The following is a 17,962-nucleotide window of genomic DNA, read 5'->3' as shown; positions in this document are numbered from 1 at the left end:
CCTGAGTGGCTCAGGAGGTGAAGCATCTGACTCTTGATTTCAGCTCAGGTCATGATCTCACGGTTCATGAGATCGAGCCCCATGTTAGGCTCTGCACTGACAGTGCCTGGGATTCCCTCTCTCTGCCCCTCTGGCTAGCATGTGCACACATATGTTCTCGCTCTCTCTCTCTTAAAATAAATAAATTAAAAATAAAAAACCCTCCTTACCCTGCTGACATGTTGATCATTGAAGCTGTACCACTGTTCATCACTGAATGACTTTATACAAGCATAATAATGACCACCAGCAGCACTCCCTGAATGAACCATAACGGAGAAGAGCTCATAGATCAAGGAATTCTAAGAGGAAAAAACAAAAGTACCTCAGAGAAGAGAAAGAATTTCCCTTATTTGTGCATTTCCTATTCTCTATTAGTACAGAGTAAAATAATATGTTAGCTGTCCTAGATATTTATTGTAGGCACAATTCCCTCTAAGATAATTAAAATGGTAAAGTCATCACATAATTTTATACATCAGAGTTCCATTCAGTGCATTCCTTCACGTTTTAATTATGTTATAACCTCTGTAACTATGCATATCTGAAATATGTTTTTTTGTAAAAGTAAAATAATAATCTGAAATTTTAGAAGCAGTTTCTAATTAGAAGACTATTCTGGTATGCACAGTCAAGATCAAGAAATCACAAATAATGTTTTTATTCAAACAAGATTATTCCATTTCCTTTGCAAAAGAGCTGAGCAATAAAATGATTTGGAACATCTTCTAATGTATTTATGTAATATCTGTGATACAGTGATCTGCTGATTTGACATTTCTCAAGTATGCAAAGATGGTTCAATGCCAGAAGATCAATCTATTGTAATACAGGCTAACTCAGAAAAATCATGTGATCCTATATATCAACTGACTCAGAAAAAGCATTTCATGAAATCCAAAACTCATTCATGATAAAAATTCTTAAGAAACTAGGATGAGGGAAACCTCCTCAGCTTAATGAAGCACACCTACAAAAACCCTAGAACCAACATCATACTTAAAACTGAACACCTTCCTCCTGAGTTGAGAATAAGGCAAGAACGCCCTATCTCACCACTCCTATTCAACACTGTAAGAAATCCTACTTACAGCAGTAAGACAAAGGGGAAAAAAAAAGACAGATGTAACTGTTTATGTAGAAAAAAAGGCAGAGAATTAGATTTAGACTTTGAGCCACAGTTTGCCAACCCTTGCTTGAATGCAGTGTTCTTTACACTAAGTTATAACATATCTGTTACATTATTCATTACATAGCAACTCATGATCATCTATCTGCCCTGAAATAGATAATTTTAAAAGGTAAATGATGATGGTGGTTGGAATAATGCAAGAGAAATTCTATTCTTAAATACTGCCTTAAAAACCCTGTATTTAATATGACTTTGCAAGACTTGAACTACTGCAGTCTTTAGGCTATTGATTCATAATTTATACATGCTCAAGACATCTGACCTATAATTCTCCCCTCAATAAAGCAGATTATATGAATATGAAAGAAATGGTTTGATAACATTTTAAAAATCACTGATACCATGACATAAAATATTCTATAAAAGAGATTATCAAATCTTGTAGTTGTCAAATTATAATCCATTGAACTGTATCTTTTTTTTTTTTTTTAAGTGCCTTAAGGGCTGTGATAGGGAGGCAAGAGAGGCTGAAGCCTTTGGCTTTCTCCTACCTCAGAAAGATCAGTTCTATTATTAACTATTTCATAAGGAGTTCCAGAGCCAGAATCTTAAAATGAATGGATGTAGCCAAAAAACTTTCATTTTGCTGTATGAGAAAACTCTTATATAAAGATTTAGAGGCGTGGTGTAACTTTTAAGGCAGAAGTGATCTCCTTTTCCATATCACCCCCCAGCTACAGATCAGCCTCCAAAAATTCATGCTCTTGCCTGTAAGCAGTTTTTTCCTAAAGTTTAATTATGATCACATATGTACATTAAAAAAAAACAAAACAGCTTTAAAAAAAGTCTTACTTTTCAAAAATTACTTCTCCTAAGGAGAATTTATTGGTCACAACAGTTAGAGAATTATATAACAGCTCAGAGATTATTTTATTCTCTCAACTAAAACCCACAAACTATAAAAGGTACCTTTTCAAGTCCAGGTTTTGAAATTTTTTCAGTTCCACTATTACTTTCAAGGCAGATCCCTTCATCAACACCATCATCATTCGAAAAATCATTGCTCATCTGATCGCTGTGACAACTGCCTTCATTTTCTGCCCCACTGTCAGTGCAACTTTCGGTCTGAGGGGATTTCTTAATAAAACATAATTATCTTACAATTACAAGTTAAATAAAAAAAAACATATACTCAGTAAAGCCTTTTCTCTACATGCTAACTTTTTCACATAACTTCAGATGTTATTAATAAAAATATCTATTTTAAGCAAATTTATCTTATCTTAGAGAGTCCTTAAATAAAATTAAACCAAAAAAAGTGTATTTTAGGGCCCAAATGTCCATCGACTGATTAATGGGTAAAGATGTGAGATATATACATATAAAAATGTGATACATATGTATCATATGATATATACATATATCATATGTATCATACATATATGTATATATCATATATGTGGTGATACACACACACACACACACACACACACACACACACACACACACACACACTGGAATATTACTCAGCCATCAAAAAGAATGAAATCTAGGGGTGCCTGGGTGGCTCTTAGTTAAGTGTCTGAGAGTTGATGTGAGGGATTTGGTTGGGGATGGGCTGAATGGGTGATGGGTATTAAGGAGAGCACTTATTATGATGAGCACTGGGTGTTACATGTAAGTGATGAATCACTAAATTTTAAGAAAAGTGTATTTTAAAAACATTTCTATTAATGTCCTTAAAATTCAAATACAATGAATCAGTGATTCAGAATTCTAATTAAACCCCATTTATGTTTATAGTTGCAAAGTAATAATGTAAATTACCATTTCTTTCACCAAAATCTGTAAAAGCTGTGAACTTAAATGCCAAAATGAGTTTTTGTTCTCAAATCCCAAAAGAATATCATCTCTTTTCTTGAACAAAAGGTTCAATTTTATTTATCTTTGTGCTAGGCATTAGACACCATTAGAAAGAAAAACAACACTGAATCTATCCTCAAGAATCTTACATTCTAGCATATAGGAGAGAGAAATGTAACAACAACAAAAATCACACTTTTTCATGCTTTTATGATTTTTAAATCCTTTTCATGCGTATTTAATTTGAAGGAATCTACTTCTTAGAAATTCCCAAACAACTCCTTGGCCCCTTTTCCTTAAATATTTTATATACATATCTAAAAATGTTTCTGTTTAAATAGTTTGAGAATTCTTCTATAAGATGTAGCCTCTTGATATGTTATACAGGAGTTCCTAAATTAACCAGGCAATACATAATAATAAGCACCAACTTTTTGTCAAGAACTTTGTTGTGGGAACTGCATCTAACATACAGTCTTCATCCCTCGAGAAAGTAAAGTTTAAGTGAAAACCAATTCTAGAACTCTGCACTGAGTCTGGAGATCATTCCTGACGCTCCTTTAGGCCAGAACATCTCTTCTCCCAAGATATGGACCTGGAACTTCCTAAAAGTTCCTGTCGAACTAGATCTAGGTTTTCTTTATTTGTAAAAGATTTCCTTTTACAAGAATATATTAGGTATATACAGAAAACTGATCCAATACTAATCTCTGTGAAGACTCCTGTAAAGAGGTTGTTTACTTTGGTATACCTTGGAAAGATTTCCTAGCTTAAGCACAAGTGTTTGAAATACTATTTTGAATTAAACTTTTCAAAAGTACCTGGTCATAGGTACCATTCAATGAACATCTACTTTATCTAAAGCACTCTTTTCATGAAAGCTATAAAGAGTAAATATTGTCCTTACTTTACAAAGTAAGGCTCAGAAAAGTTGTTCTTCTATGCCACATCATCACTTAATACTTAACAGCATTAACTAAAACTTCATGAATGTTTAAAATCACTTTTCAGCTCTTGGGAAATGGTATTTTTATATCTAGAGTGGTAAGTTCCAATCAGAAAAAAATGATTCATGGTAATTTTGAAAAAAATAAAGATTTATCACTTTCTAAGAACTCAAGTGATTGTAAATATTTCCCATAATGAAATCAGAAGTTTCCAAAGAATAAATTAGGATACTAAGAATCTTTTACTGAATAAGGTTAGGGGAATCAGAGATTTGCAGGGGTCAGTGAGTAGAAGAAACTGATAAGCATTACCTGTGCCCTTCCAAGTTACACTCTTCAAACTATTTAAATAAAGTTTTGACTACAAAAAAAAAAAACTAATTAAAAAAGGAAAACAGACAAAATACCTTTATTTTCTAGCTTTCTAACCTAGCCTATTTAAGAGGTGGCAAACTTTAGCTGAGAATAACCCAGAAACCTTAATCCTTGAAAATGACACTAAGACAAATATAAGATATTAAGGCCATACTACCCAATTTGCTCATTTTACTTACATATTTGTTGTGTTTATGTGTATTTGTGTTTTATGTGTTTATGTGTATTATGTGGCACATAATAATGTGCCAGAAACACAGTGCAGCCCACCTCTAGATTGGTTTCTTTCGCTAAGAAAGTTATGAAACATAAGATTATCGCTCAAATTAAAGAAGTAATTCCAGAGTTTGGGATCCTTTTTGTCTTCAAAGAATATTATGAGTTATTCTGATCAAACAAGATTATGTGAAATATAATTTATGGTGAGAAAAAAAAGCTTATACAAATTTAGATCTTTTTATATAACTTGCCATTACAAAATATGGAAAGAAAGGAAAACCTTCTATCAAGAAGAGTTTAAACAACACCAGTGTTGTTACCCCAAGTGGCTCTTTTTTTTTTCAATATATGAAGTTTATTGTCAAATTGGTTTCCTCAAATAGCTCTTTTAATTAAACACATGACCAACCAAAATGGATTACTATCTTTTAACAAATAAGTATAATAAATATTTTACCTCATCTTCAACATCAATAAATGTACTCATATCTAGCTCCTCAGGAAACGTCATCCGATCATTCAACTTAATCCTGTGCATCGTTGTATAATCAAAATCAAACCTTTTCAACTGTAAGGTCAGCAGGTAAGGGAAATGCAAAAACCGAAGACCCTAAAAGAAAAGGTACCTATTGAATATTGAATATAAACTCAGGTAATCTAGTATTAATTTCTACATGGCATCTACCTTTCGTGCATCACACTTCTTCTTACAACGTTCACAAAAATATTGATTTGGGCCATCCAGGATCTCTGGCTGAATAAATGCATGCAATGCTTCTTCCTAGTAAGAAGAAAAAAAATGACTTTTATAATTACTTAAAAACATTATAATGTTAAAGCCCTGAATATAAAAACTTTGCAATTACCAAAATTCTTAGAAGATGGCTAGAAAATTAGGAACTCAATATGCAAAAAGGAAAAAAACGATCAACAGCAATATCATTATAAAAACTGAGTGACAAAATAATTACTTTAATTCTGCATGAAATCTGTTTTCCTAGTACTATACATCACAGTTAGTCATTTCCACCTAATTTTTGCTGACTTTACATTGTGGAATTTGGCTAAATAACCTAATAAAAATCCTATCTTTAGATTAAAAGTTCCAGAAGAAAAGCAGTAGCATACATCACTGCAATCTTCTTGTAAAAGGAAACATTCAAAACTGTACAGTAAATAACAGAGAACTCTGAAGGATTCACACTATCCCTGCATTAAAAAAACCTAATAACCATCATTTATCACTACAGTTAGCATCATTCAGTAATTCACCACTAAACTAAAGACTGAAAAACACCGGACAACTTTCTCCCTGCATGTCAGATACTGCTCCACTTGAAAATGTAGGAGAGCTCCTGGACTGTTCACCTAGAGGAACCACGTGATTCTCTTCTCTCCATACAGCCTTAAGACAGAAGCAAGAAACTTAGTATAAACATTGGTGAAGAATCAGTGGGCATAAAATTTTTAATTTTTAATCACCGATTTTTCACAATAAAAAACAAATTTTAGTTAATACAACATATAACATCGGACTGCATCATCTCAAATTTCATTTGTTGTGATCTCTTCACACATGGTCTGATCAGAACTACTGACTATATTTACCTATATAAAGAAATTCTTTACTATATAAAGAAACTATCATTAGGACAAAATACCTTCAAATATTTTTCTTTTGATTCAGAACATGTTGTTCCTCAAAAGATAAATAAAGAAGCTTGATCTGGCAAAATGTGAAAGAGCTGGCAACACTTACAAAACTACTATCCACATATTGTTTGGTACAACTCATTTTGGAATTAGATCAAAAATATGAAAAGATACTCTAAATGCCTTTAACCCCATCCATCTTATATTTTGTTCTCAGAACACAAGGAAGTGACAGGGTGGGGGAAGGGGGGAGGAGAACCAAATAGTGGGTGTTTTTCCACATGACCAAGCATTTTACTGGAGGTCAAAGAAAAGGACACATTCAGAATGATTTTTTTTCTTTCAAACACATTTTAGGCACGAAAAAGGCAAATCCTGTAAAAATGTAACACAGAAAAAGCTCTAAGAAAAATCATATATATAGCTTAGCATGGACTGATACCAAATGAGTCAAGCATTCCAAATTGAAAGTGAAATGTAAAACACTCAATACCTTAACCAAAAAGGTAGGGGGAGAAAATTATGGAACTCAGATTCTTCTTCACTGAACTGTGTGGACTGGTCTCTGGTTAGTGTTCATAGCTAGAGCTATCTTCTTCTGATTTTTGCTTGTTTGTTTACTGTTATTTGTTTTTTGAAGTTAAAACTCAGAGAAAAGTTTAAAGAACTGAAAATGTCTGTAATTTACTCAGTTCACCAACTTTTAGTATTTTGCTACCCTTGCTTTATCATTCTCCCATCCCTACACACATTGTGTATTTTTCTGAAGAATTTGAGAGTTTTACATATCATGCTTTTCCTCTTAATAATTCTATATGACTTTTTAAGAGCAAGGATATTCTTACAATAGAATTAGCAAACTCAGGAAAATTTAAGATTGATAAAGTACTTTTGCCATATTCCCATTCCGTCAATTGTCCTCCTAATCCTAATAATGTGTTTCTCCCCAACTAGTAGAGAATTGAACCCAGGATCACAGATTACATTTAGCTGTCTCTTCAGATTCATTTTGTCTGGAACAGTTCCAAAGCCTTTCTTTCATGACATAAATGGGGTTTTTGAAAGAGGTGGCTGGCTATTTTATAAAATGTCTGCAATTTGGGTTTGCCTGATGCTCCTTATAATTAGATTCAGGTTCTGTATTCCTTACTAGACTACCACCTAAATTATGATGTGTCCTTCTAAGGGTATCACAGTCACAGACCATGATGTCCCCAACCTCCCTATTGGTGATAGGAACTTTAATCAACTGGACAAAGTGTTATCCAGCTTTTCCACTACATAGTTATTGTTTTATCCCCTCGCAGCAATTATGTAATATGTAAGGAGATACTTGGAGACCATGCAAATATCCTGAGTCTTAAACTTTCCGCCCTAGATTTAGCGTCCACTAATGGATTCTTGCTTAAACCAAATTTTCATGTTTTATGAGCCAACTTAAAAATCTTTTTAATAGGCAACTTAAGACCATTCATATTGGATATGTTTTGTTTCATCTAGTTTATAATTACTGTATTAAGTAATATTTACTGTGTTCTTTTCTCCATGTGCTGTGTTCTGCTACTTCTTACATTTTCTTTTGGTATTTAGGAAGGTAATTTTGTTGTAGTGCATTTATTATACTTGTGTTTGCACCCTTAATCCCCATTTTTCCCCTTTTCTTTACTTAAGCTTTTAGGGTCCGGTTTGCCAGTTTTAAGTGTTATCCTTTGTCTGTTACCCATTCAACAGTCTATGATCTCATTCTACTTTCTCTCATTTTCTCCCTTCCCCTTTTGAGTGGTATTCTTTTTATTTCGTCTTACATATAATATGTTATACTTCTACTTATGTCCCCACCCTTGTTCCATTTAGTCCTTACTTCTATAAACACATTAAATGCTCATAGTCCTTTTGCTGAAGCTTCCCTGGGGATCTCTTCACTGGATGGAGTTTATCCCCTAATAAACTCAAGAGGAACTCATGGATATAGTATCATTTCAGTAAGTTCTTCAATGTTCAAGAATGGAATTTCTAACTGCCATCATAATTGAATAAAACCTTGGCTAGATGTCAAATCCTTGGTCTGTACTTTGTTTCAGTGAATTTCTTCAAATTGCTATTCTGTTGCCATGATTTGTATGCTGCTCTTCCAGTGTATGATGCCAACTCAATTTATCCTTAAAGTTGAACAGCTTACTAAAATATGGTCTGAGCTGATCATTCCAGGTCAATTTTCCCAAGTACACGGAAGGTCCTTCAAAAGGTAGACTTAAATTTCCCTTATTTCCAGAAAGTTTTCTTGGCTAATAGTTCCTAAGGTTTGTTCCCCTGTGGCGTTCTTCACAAACTCAGTTACGTTGGACACCCTCTGCCAGGCTTTCATTTCTCTGAGATCCTTTTTTCTTTCTCTCATTTTCATTCTACGTCCCTCTTTAGATTTTCATTCCATTCTATTCTCTTGAGCATTTTATAATTTATTCACTTCTAATAACAATTTTGTCTTTTTCTTTTCTTTCCTGAGTTTGATTAATTCATATTGTATTTCCTATTGTTTCTTCATTTTTCTCCTTAAATTTTTGGATACCAGGTTTTGTTTTGCTTGAGAATATTTAATTTAGTCTGGAGTACTGTGTTACAGTACTTTGTGGTTATTTTCCTCAGGGCTTTTTTTTGGCAGAGTGGATTTTTATCAGCTAAAATGCTTTTATACCTATTTTCTGTTCTCTTCTAACAGGGTGCTGTGCAAATTTGATTCCCAGCCCCCACCCACCAGGTCATTTTGTGGGCAGCGTTCTTTAGTTTGAGAGTACCTCAAACTTTTGTCAACTTAGTGTAGTTTCATGCATGGGTAACAGGAGTGGAGAGCTTGAGGTCTTTCATTCTACAGGACACACTTTTTCTCTTTCTTCTGGTTTTCTCTTCACCACTGACTCAGAGGCATCATACTTCTCTATCTTCTGTCCCAGAGACAAAATTCCTCCAAGGATGCCACGTCTCCCTCGAGATCTCCTTCCCTGTGGCCGGTGCTATAAACTCTTTTGGCATGTCCTGTTGTACTTTTTCCTTGTGAGGGTGATTTTTGTATTTATTTTAAGTCCTTCAAGGCCTTCTCTGTTTCACAGTCTCAAAGGCTTTCCACTCCATCCTCTCCACATATATAGACCTATAGCAGCAATAGAAGCTCTGTTGGAACTTGATTATTTTGCTACTTACAGGTAACTGGAAGTTTATGGCATTCTGTCCCCGTAATGAAGAAGTTATAGGTTATCCGCATTTCATTTGTGTTCCTTTTTGTCTAGGTTTTCTGGGAAAATGTATAGATATATACAGATTCACATGGCCATCATTATCTTCCAGACTTGGAAACCAGTTCAAGCTATATTATAATAATTTTCTATAGCTTCCTAATTCACTATTTAACAAGTTGGCTCCAGGATAATTATAAACAAGATTAGTCAGTCATAAAAATTAGTTTCAATTCATGTATGCCTTCAACAAATAAATTATGTAAATGTGGTCATATACATTTATCTTCATTTAATGTGATGCATAACTAAAAATCATACTAAACTATATGTGACATATTAAAAGATAAACTATGGATTACAAAAATGGAATAAAATATTATACTGCACCATTATTAATACACACAAAAATTTTTGCTCTGCTTATCATCAGCTGTCCCCTTGAGTATGTTAAATTTCTCACATATCATGTGAGCTTTGGGTTGACCATGATTGTTTATCATCATTCCAGAGTGAAAATAATAGTTTTTTTCTAGTTTACTCCTATTATACAAAATGTAATTTATACATTTTATAGACTGTAATTTTCAGAGTTCAGAATAGAACATAGAGAATTCTTACATCATTCATTAGTTCTTCATATAAAAAAATACTGGTTACTACAATTTTATAGTTAAAGCAGAAAATCTAGGCACAGTGCAATTATAATATATATCCAAGGAATGGCATTGCCTATGAATTCTTTTTTTTCTTTTTACAATTTTTTTTATCATGAAATGTCTATTTTATTTTGAATACAGAAATGGGTACTAAAATAAGATACTTTATTTTTCAGATCAAACATAAATCAGAACTACCACTGGTAACTTCCTAACCAATTTTAATGTACTAATTCTGTGCTACTGATATACAGTAATATGTCTTCCTTACAAATATATCCAACTATCTATCTTTCCAGAACATATACTTTGGTTTTTTGTGTTTTTTTTTTTTTTAATTAGGAAAAGAACTTTATCCTAAGCCATCCACTTTTTCTAACTGCAATTTTTGAGATAATTGCAGTTGACAATTATAAGAAATAATACAGAGGCACCTGGCTGGCTCAGTTAAGCGTCCAACGTCAGCTCAGGTCATGATCTCATGGTTACTGAGTTCAAGCCCCTCTAAGCTGTCAGCACAGAGCCTGGAGCCTGCTTCGGATTCTGTGTCTCCCTCGCTCTCTGCCCCTCCCCTGCTCACACGCTGTTTCTCTCTCCCAAAAATAAATAAACGTTTAAACAAAACAAAACAAATAATACAGAGTCCTTTCTACTCCAGTTCCGTCCAGTGGTAACTTTTTTTTTTTTTTTTTGCAAAACTATAGTATAATACACAATCAGGATATTGACATTGATCAATCTACATTATATTATTCAGGTTTTCCCAGTTTTAGTATACTCATTTGTCTGTGTATGTGTGTGTATTAAGTTCTATACAATCTGATCGCCTGTGAAGGTTCACATATCCACCACCACAGTCAAAAGACTGAACACAGTTTCTAACCCACAAGGATCCCTCATGTTGCCCTTTTAAGTAACCACCTTCCTGTCCTTCCCCTGGCCCTACCACATCTATAAGTTTTGGCAATGATTAATCTGCCCCAAACCCTAAAATTCTACCAAAAATGTATATAAATGGAATCATATCACATGTAACCTTTTGGGACTAGTTTTCACACAGCATAAAAATTCCCTAGAGATTCATTCCAATTTTAGTATGTATCAATAGTTTGTTCCTTTTTGTTGCTGAGTAGTATTCTATGGTTTGTATGTACCACAGTTTGTTAAACCATTCACTAGATGAAGGACTTCTGGGCGAATTCCATTTTGTGGATATTAAAATAAAGATGCTATGGGCATTTGTACACAGGTTTTTATGTGAACATAAACTTACACAAATTTTCATTCTATAGGTTACCAAGAGTATAATTGCTGGGGTTTATGGTAATTGTATGTTTAGTTTTATAAAAAAACTCCCTTTAACATTTCATATTCCCATCAAGAATGTATGAGTGATCCATTTTCATCACATTGTGACCAGCTTTCTGTGCTGTCATTATTTTTTATTTTAGCCATTCTGCAGGTAAAGGATTATCATCACTGTGGCTTGAATTTGCAGTTCCCTTAGTGACAGTGGACTTTTCCTGTATTTGACATCTGTATATCCTGTTTGATGAAATGTTGTTTATGTCTTTTGCCAACTGTCTAAATGGATTTTTTTTTTACTATTGACGTTACTACTTTTACTATTTTGAGGTTTCTTTACATATTCTAGATATTAGTCCCTTGTCAGATACGTGGTTTGCAGAGAAGTTCTCCCAGTCTGTAGCTCTTCCTTTTATCCTCTTCATTCACATGGGCTTTCAAAGAGTAAATGTTTAATTTTGATGAGATCCAACTTTTCAATTTCTCCCTTTGTGGACCTTACTTTTGGTATCAAATCTAAGAACTTTAACTCTAGAACTGGAAGATATTTTTCCTATATTTTTTAAATAAAATTTATACTTTATATTTTAAATTTAAATCTATGATCCATTTTGAGCAAATTTTTGTACAAGGTATAAAGTTTAAGTAGAGGTCCATTTTTGTGCATAGGGATATGCAATTGTTTCATCATCATTTGTTGAAAGACCATCCTTCCTCCACTGAATCACTTTTGTGTCTTTCTTAAAAATCAGTTGGGACATACTTGTGCAAATGTACATCTGGGTTTTCTATTTTGTTCCACTGATCTATTTGTCTATCCTTCCACCAATACCAGTCTTGATTACTGTAGCTCTATAATAAGTTTTATCAGGTAGAATGATTTCTCCCCTCTATTCTTCTTTTCCCCAAATTCTCTTACCATGTGTAGCTTATTTCTTTGCCTTCTACATAAATTTTAGAATAAGCTTGTCTAGATCATCAAAAAAATCTTGCCAGATTTTGAGAAGAAAGGCTAATTAAACTATAATCTTGGGGAAAACTGACATTTTTACTATGCTGAATCTTCTAATTGGTGAGAACAGTATGTCTTTCCATTTTTTTAAATATTCTTTTTAGGGGCGCCTGGGTGGCTCAGTCGGTTAAGCGGCTGACTTCGGCTCAGGTCATGATCTTGCGGTCTGTGAGTTCGAGCCCCGTGTCGGGCTCTGCTGACAGCTCAGAGCCTGGAGCCTGTTTCGGATTCTGTGTCTCCCTCTCTCTGACCCTCCCCCGTTCATGCTCTGTCTCTCTCTGTCTCAAAAATAAATTAAAAAAAGTTAAAAAAAATTTTTTAATAGTCTTTTCAGAGTTAATACTTTCTTATACATAGGTCCTGTACATATTTTGTTGGATTTACATGTAAGGTATTCTTTTTCCACATTTGTAAATGGTATTGTACTTTAAATTCCACTTTGCACATGTTACTTGCTAGTTATATTGAAATACAACTGATTTTTGTATGTTTATCTCATACCCTGCTATCTTGCTAAGCTCACTTACTAGTTCTACAGGGTTTTTTGGGGGGTTGTTTTTTTATTTTTTTAGATGCCTGAGGACTGTTCTACATTAAAAAACAATCATGTTACCTAAATGGGGGAGGGGTAATTTTATTTCTTCTTTTAATTGGAATGCATTTTATTTCCTCTTCTTGCCTTATTGTGCTGGCTAGGACTCCCAGGACTATAATGAGTAGGAGTGGTGAGAGTAGACAGACATCTTTGCTTAGAAACAACCTTCACATTCTAGGGGCACCTGGGTGGTTCAGTTGGTTAAGCATCCAACTCTTGGTTTTGGCTCAGATCATGATCTCATAGTTTCATGAGTTTGAGCCCTGCATCGCGCTCTGCCCTGGCAGCACGGAGCCTGCTTGGGGTTCTATCTCCCTTTCTCTATTCCTCCCCCACTTGCACTGTCTCTCTCTCTTTAAATAAATAAATGAACTTAAAAAAAAAATGTTGGGGCACCTGGATGGCTCACTCAGTTAAGCATCCAACTCGGTTTCAGCTCAGATTATGATCTCACGGTTCAAGACTTCGAGCCCTGCATTGGGCTCTGTGCTAACAGTGCCTGGAGCCTGCTTAGGATTCTCTGTCTCCCTCTTTCTCTGCCTCTCCCCCACTTGCCCTCTCTCTCAAAAACATTATTATATTATAAAGTACCATGTTAGCTGTAGGTTTTTTAAATATGTTCTTTACTAATTTGAGAAAATTACCCCTATTCCCAGTTTTCTGAGTTGTTTTTTTTTTCTTTTTTAATCATGAGTAAATACTGAATTTTGTCAAGTGCTTTTTCTGAGTCAATTGATGTGATGGTGTGAATTTTCTTCTTTTGACTATCAATATGGTAGATAACTCTGATTTTTAAATACTGACCAGTTCTGAATCCCTGAAATGAACTCGACTTGGTCATGGCATATAATCCTTTTTACATATTGCTTAATTCTATCTGCTAATATTTTGGTAAGGATTTTCTTATCTTTAGGAATTAAGGGTACTGGCTTGGTCAATTTTAACTGTCTTTGGTTTAGTATCAAGATAAAAGTAACTTCACAAAACAAATTGGGAAGGGTCCCCTTCGTTTCTAGTTTTTAGAAGAAGACTGTGTACTTGGTGCTCACTGTTCTAAAATGTTTGACACAAGGCTCCAGTGAAACCATCCCAACTTGGGAGACTCAATTTTTGAGAAATTTTTAATTATGAATTTAATACCTTAACAATTATGGGGCTATTCACATTATCTAATTCATACTGGAAAAATTATTGTCCTTTTGAAGAATTGATTCATATAAATTATCCAATTTATGTGTGCAGAGTTATTTGTTGTAGTCCCTTATTATCCTCTTGATATCTGCATGATTGGTAGTGATATTCATTTCATTCCTAATACTGTAAATTTTTGCCTCCCCCTTACTACAGGTGTGTCAACTGTATTGATCTTTCCAAAGAACTAGCTCTGCGTTTCACTGATTTTTTTCTTTTTGTTTTCAATGTCACTGATTCTGCTCTTTTCTTTATTATGCCCTTCCTTCTGCTCACTTTGGGTTCCTGTTGCTCTTCTTTTTTCAGGTTAGCTGGAAGCTTATTGATTTGAAACGTCTCCCCTTTTTTACTAATATAACCATTTTAATAAAGGTGAGCATTTAATGCTGTAAGTTTCCCTCTCAGTACTGCTTCAGCTGTGTCTCAAAATTTGATATATTTTCATTTTCATTCATTTCAAAGTTTTTGTGGTTGTTTTTATTAATTTCCCTTAAGTCCTCTTCTTTGACTCATATTATTTAAATGTTTTGTGTATTTTTCTTTTTTGTTAGTATTTTTTATTTTTTTAAGCTTATTTATTTAGAAAGAGCAAGGGAGAGCGAGAGTGTGCATGCACGGGAGGGACAGAGAGAGGGGGAGGGAGAGAATCCCAAGCAGGCTCCATGCTATTAGCACAAGCTTGACATGGAACCATGAAATCATGACCTGAGCCAAAATCAAGAGTCGACGCTTACGACTAAGGCACCCAGGCACTCCACATTGTGTATTTTTCAAACGTTTGGTGGCTTACCAGTTATCTTTTTGTTATTGATTTCCAACTTGATTGTGCCATTGTTGAAAAACACACAACGATTTTAATTTTTTCTTTTTTTTTTTTTTTTAGCTTTTAAAAAAGATGTTTATTATTAACAGAGGGGGCGGGGGAGAATATGAATGTAAAGCAGGCTCCAGGCTCTGAGCTGTCAGCACAGAGCCTGATGCAGGGTTTGTCAATGGTGTTGTTGAGCTCTTTATTTGCGAATTTTCTGTCTAGAGGTTCTACCTATTATTGACAGAGGGGCATTAAAGTCTCCAACTATAAGTGTAGACTTGTCAATTTCTCCTTTCATTTTGGACAACACTCTCATATATTTTTCAGCTCTGTTATTTGGTAAATACACATTTAGGATTGTGGTCTTCTTGATGAACTAACCCTTTTATCACTATATAATAATACCCCTATTTCTAGTAATTTTCTTTGCTCTCAAGTCTGCTTTATCTGATATTAATATAGCTATTTCTCTCAATATTTATATAACATTTTTCCATATTTTTACATTTCAGCCTGTCTATACTAATAGATTTGAAGGGAGTTTTTTGTAGCAAGCATACAATTGGGTCATGTTTTCAAATCTGGTATGTGAATCTCTACCCTTTAATTGGTATATAAATGGTTTAACTAAGCCTGCTATTTTAGTTTTGTTTTGTTTCTCCTGCTTTACTGTGAATTACCTGTATGTGTTTTTCTAATTCTATTTTCATTCATCTAGTTTTTTGGAGTGTTTCAGTGGTTGCTCTAGGTGTATTATATACACATAACTTATTCTACTGGTGTCATCATTTTATCAGTGCAAGTAAAGTACAGAAACCTTTACATCTTTTTACCCTCTCCCATTTATTATATAACTGTTTTAAATATTTCTTCTACATACATTTAGAACCACATCAAATAATTTATAGTTTTGGCTCAACCATCGAACATAATTTAGGAAACGCAAGAGAAGTGAGGTCTATTGTATTTACCCAGATTTTTAGCTTACCATGTTCTTTCTTAATTCCTAACATTCCTAGAAGCCTTCCTTTTATTATTTCCTTTCTGTTTAGAGCATTTTCTTTAGCCATTTTTTAAGGTAGGTCTACTGGTGGCAAATTCCCTTAGTGTTCCCTCATCCAAGATCTTGATTTCCCCTTCATTCCTGAAGAATATTTTCAGTGGTTGTAAGATTCTAGTTGACTGTGCTTTTCTTTCAACACTTGAAAACATGTGCCACTTTCTTCTGGTCTCCATAACTTTTGATGATAAATTTGCTTATGAGAAATCAGGGTGCTTGTACCCTGTAAGAAAAGGTAACTTTCTCATTTGCTGCTTTCAAGGTATTTGTCTTTAGTTTCCAGAAGTTTGACTATAATTGGACTTGATGTAGAGTGATTCTGATTTATCCTGTTGGGAGTTTGCTTAGCTCTTCAGATCTATAGCTTTATGCCTTTTGCCAAATTTGGGAAATTTTCAGCCATTATTTCTTCAAGTATTTTTCCAGCTCTATCTTCCTTTTCCTCTCCTTCCAGGACTCCAATGACACAAATCTTAGATCTTTTATTATAGTCCCATAGGTCCTGAGGACCTTTTTAAAAATGTTCTCCAGTCTTTTCTCTCTGCTGTTTAGACTGGGCAATTTCTGTTGTTCTATCTTCAAGTTCACTGAATCTTTCTGCTGTCTCTTCCATTCTGCTGTTGAGCCTATTCATCAAGTTTTTCACTTTGGTATTACATTTTTTCAGTTCTAAATTCCCCTTTCACTTTTCTTTATATCTGTGATTTCTTCCCTGAGATTTCCTATTTTCCTCATTTGTTTCAAAAAGTTTGGGATCTCCCACTGAAGTATTTCTATAACTATTTAAAAATATTTGTCATATAATTCTAACATCTGTCATTTTGCTGTTTTTATCTATTGATTGTCTCTACTTTCATTCAAAGTAAGATTCTTCTGGTTCTTGTATATAGAGTGATTTTTTTTTTTTAATGAAACCCAAACATTTTGGGTTTTATGAGATTCTAAACCCTATTTGAATTTTCTGGTTTACTGGCTTCCTTTGACACTGCTCCAGTGAAAGAAAAGGTTTCTGCTTCATTACTGCCAGGTGGAAGAAGTCCAAGTTTCCCACATGGCCTCTGCTGACACCTGAGGTGGGAAGGGGCTCTTCATTGCTGCTGGGCAAGGGTTGGGATTCTGACTGCTCAGTAGGCCTCTGCTGATAACACCCTGGCTGTGAGGGGAAGGCATGTCTCATTACATCTCCCCTGATAGCCTCTACTGACACCATTGGTGGGAAGGGGCTACTCTCTTTACTGTTCAAAGATGGCAAAAATCCTGACTCTTCACTAGGTCTCTTCTAACATCATTCCAGTAGGGACAGAAAGAAGCACCTCTTTACTACGAGGTAGGAGTGAAGGCTAGGCTCCCCATGTGTCTCTAATGACAGTGAACCAGGGGAACAGGAGAACAGTAGTGGGAAGGTTTGTTACTGCCCGGCAGGGATAAAACTCCTGCCTACCTACTCAGCCTTCTCTGAAAACTACCCAGGCAGGGGGCTAGAAAGCCTAGATACAACTTCATGAGAACAGATGTCTGGGCTCCCTACTTAGCCTCGGCTGGCATGAGTTAAGATGGGGGCCACAGTCTTTCTGTGGTGTTTGGCTAGAGCAGAATGGTTATTGCCTAAAAGTTTTCTGCCTTGCTAGGCTGTCCCTTTCCTGGTCTTTTGGCTGGAGACAGCAGGCTTTTCAATCTGTGCCTGTTCATTTCCAGGTTGCCAGCTTCTTCAGTTCCAAGTTTGGACTATATTAGGCGAAAAGAAAACCCAGGGAACTCACCCCATGTCATTCCTTGAGTCCTGAGGTCCCTAGTCTTTATGCCTTTTCTCCACCTTTCAGAGTCTTCTTATGTTTTATTTTATATATAATGTTCAAGACTTTCAGTTGTTTTAG

General features: G+C 34.7%; 1 protein-coding gene across 2 annotated transcripts in view; it reads right to left on the bottom strand.

The window, feature by feature from the left end:
* Positions 1–17,962, bottom strand: part of USP47 (ubiquitin specific peptidase 47) — a 113,165-nt gene that overhangs the window by 35,501 nt on the left and 59,702 nt on the right. For both annotated transcript variants that reach the window (XM_047877054.1, XM_047877055.1), the window contains 4 exons: positions 5,261–5,356; positions 5,033–5,185; positions 2,141–2,308; positions 210–341 (listed from right to left, as the gene is read on the bottom strand). In XM_047877054.1, coding sequence (XP_047733010.1) covers positions 210–341; positions 2,141–2,308; positions 5,033–5,185; positions 5,261–5,356 — 549 coding nt within the window. The remainder of the gene's footprint in view (positions 1–209; positions 342–2,140; positions 2,309–5,032; positions 5,186–5,260; positions 5,357–17,962) is intronic.

The sequence above is a fragment of the Prionailurus viverrinus genome, chromosome D1, assembly GCF_022837055.1.
Source record: "Prionailurus viverrinus isolate Anna chromosome D1, UM_Priviv_1.0, whole genome shotgun sequence".
NCBI classification, from domain to species: domain Eukaryota; kingdom Metazoa; phylum Chordata; class Mammalia; order Carnivora; family Felidae; genus Prionailurus; species Prionailurus viverrinus.
Note: the sequence above shows the minus strand (reverse complement) of the source record. Positions and strands in the feature narration are given on the sequence as shown.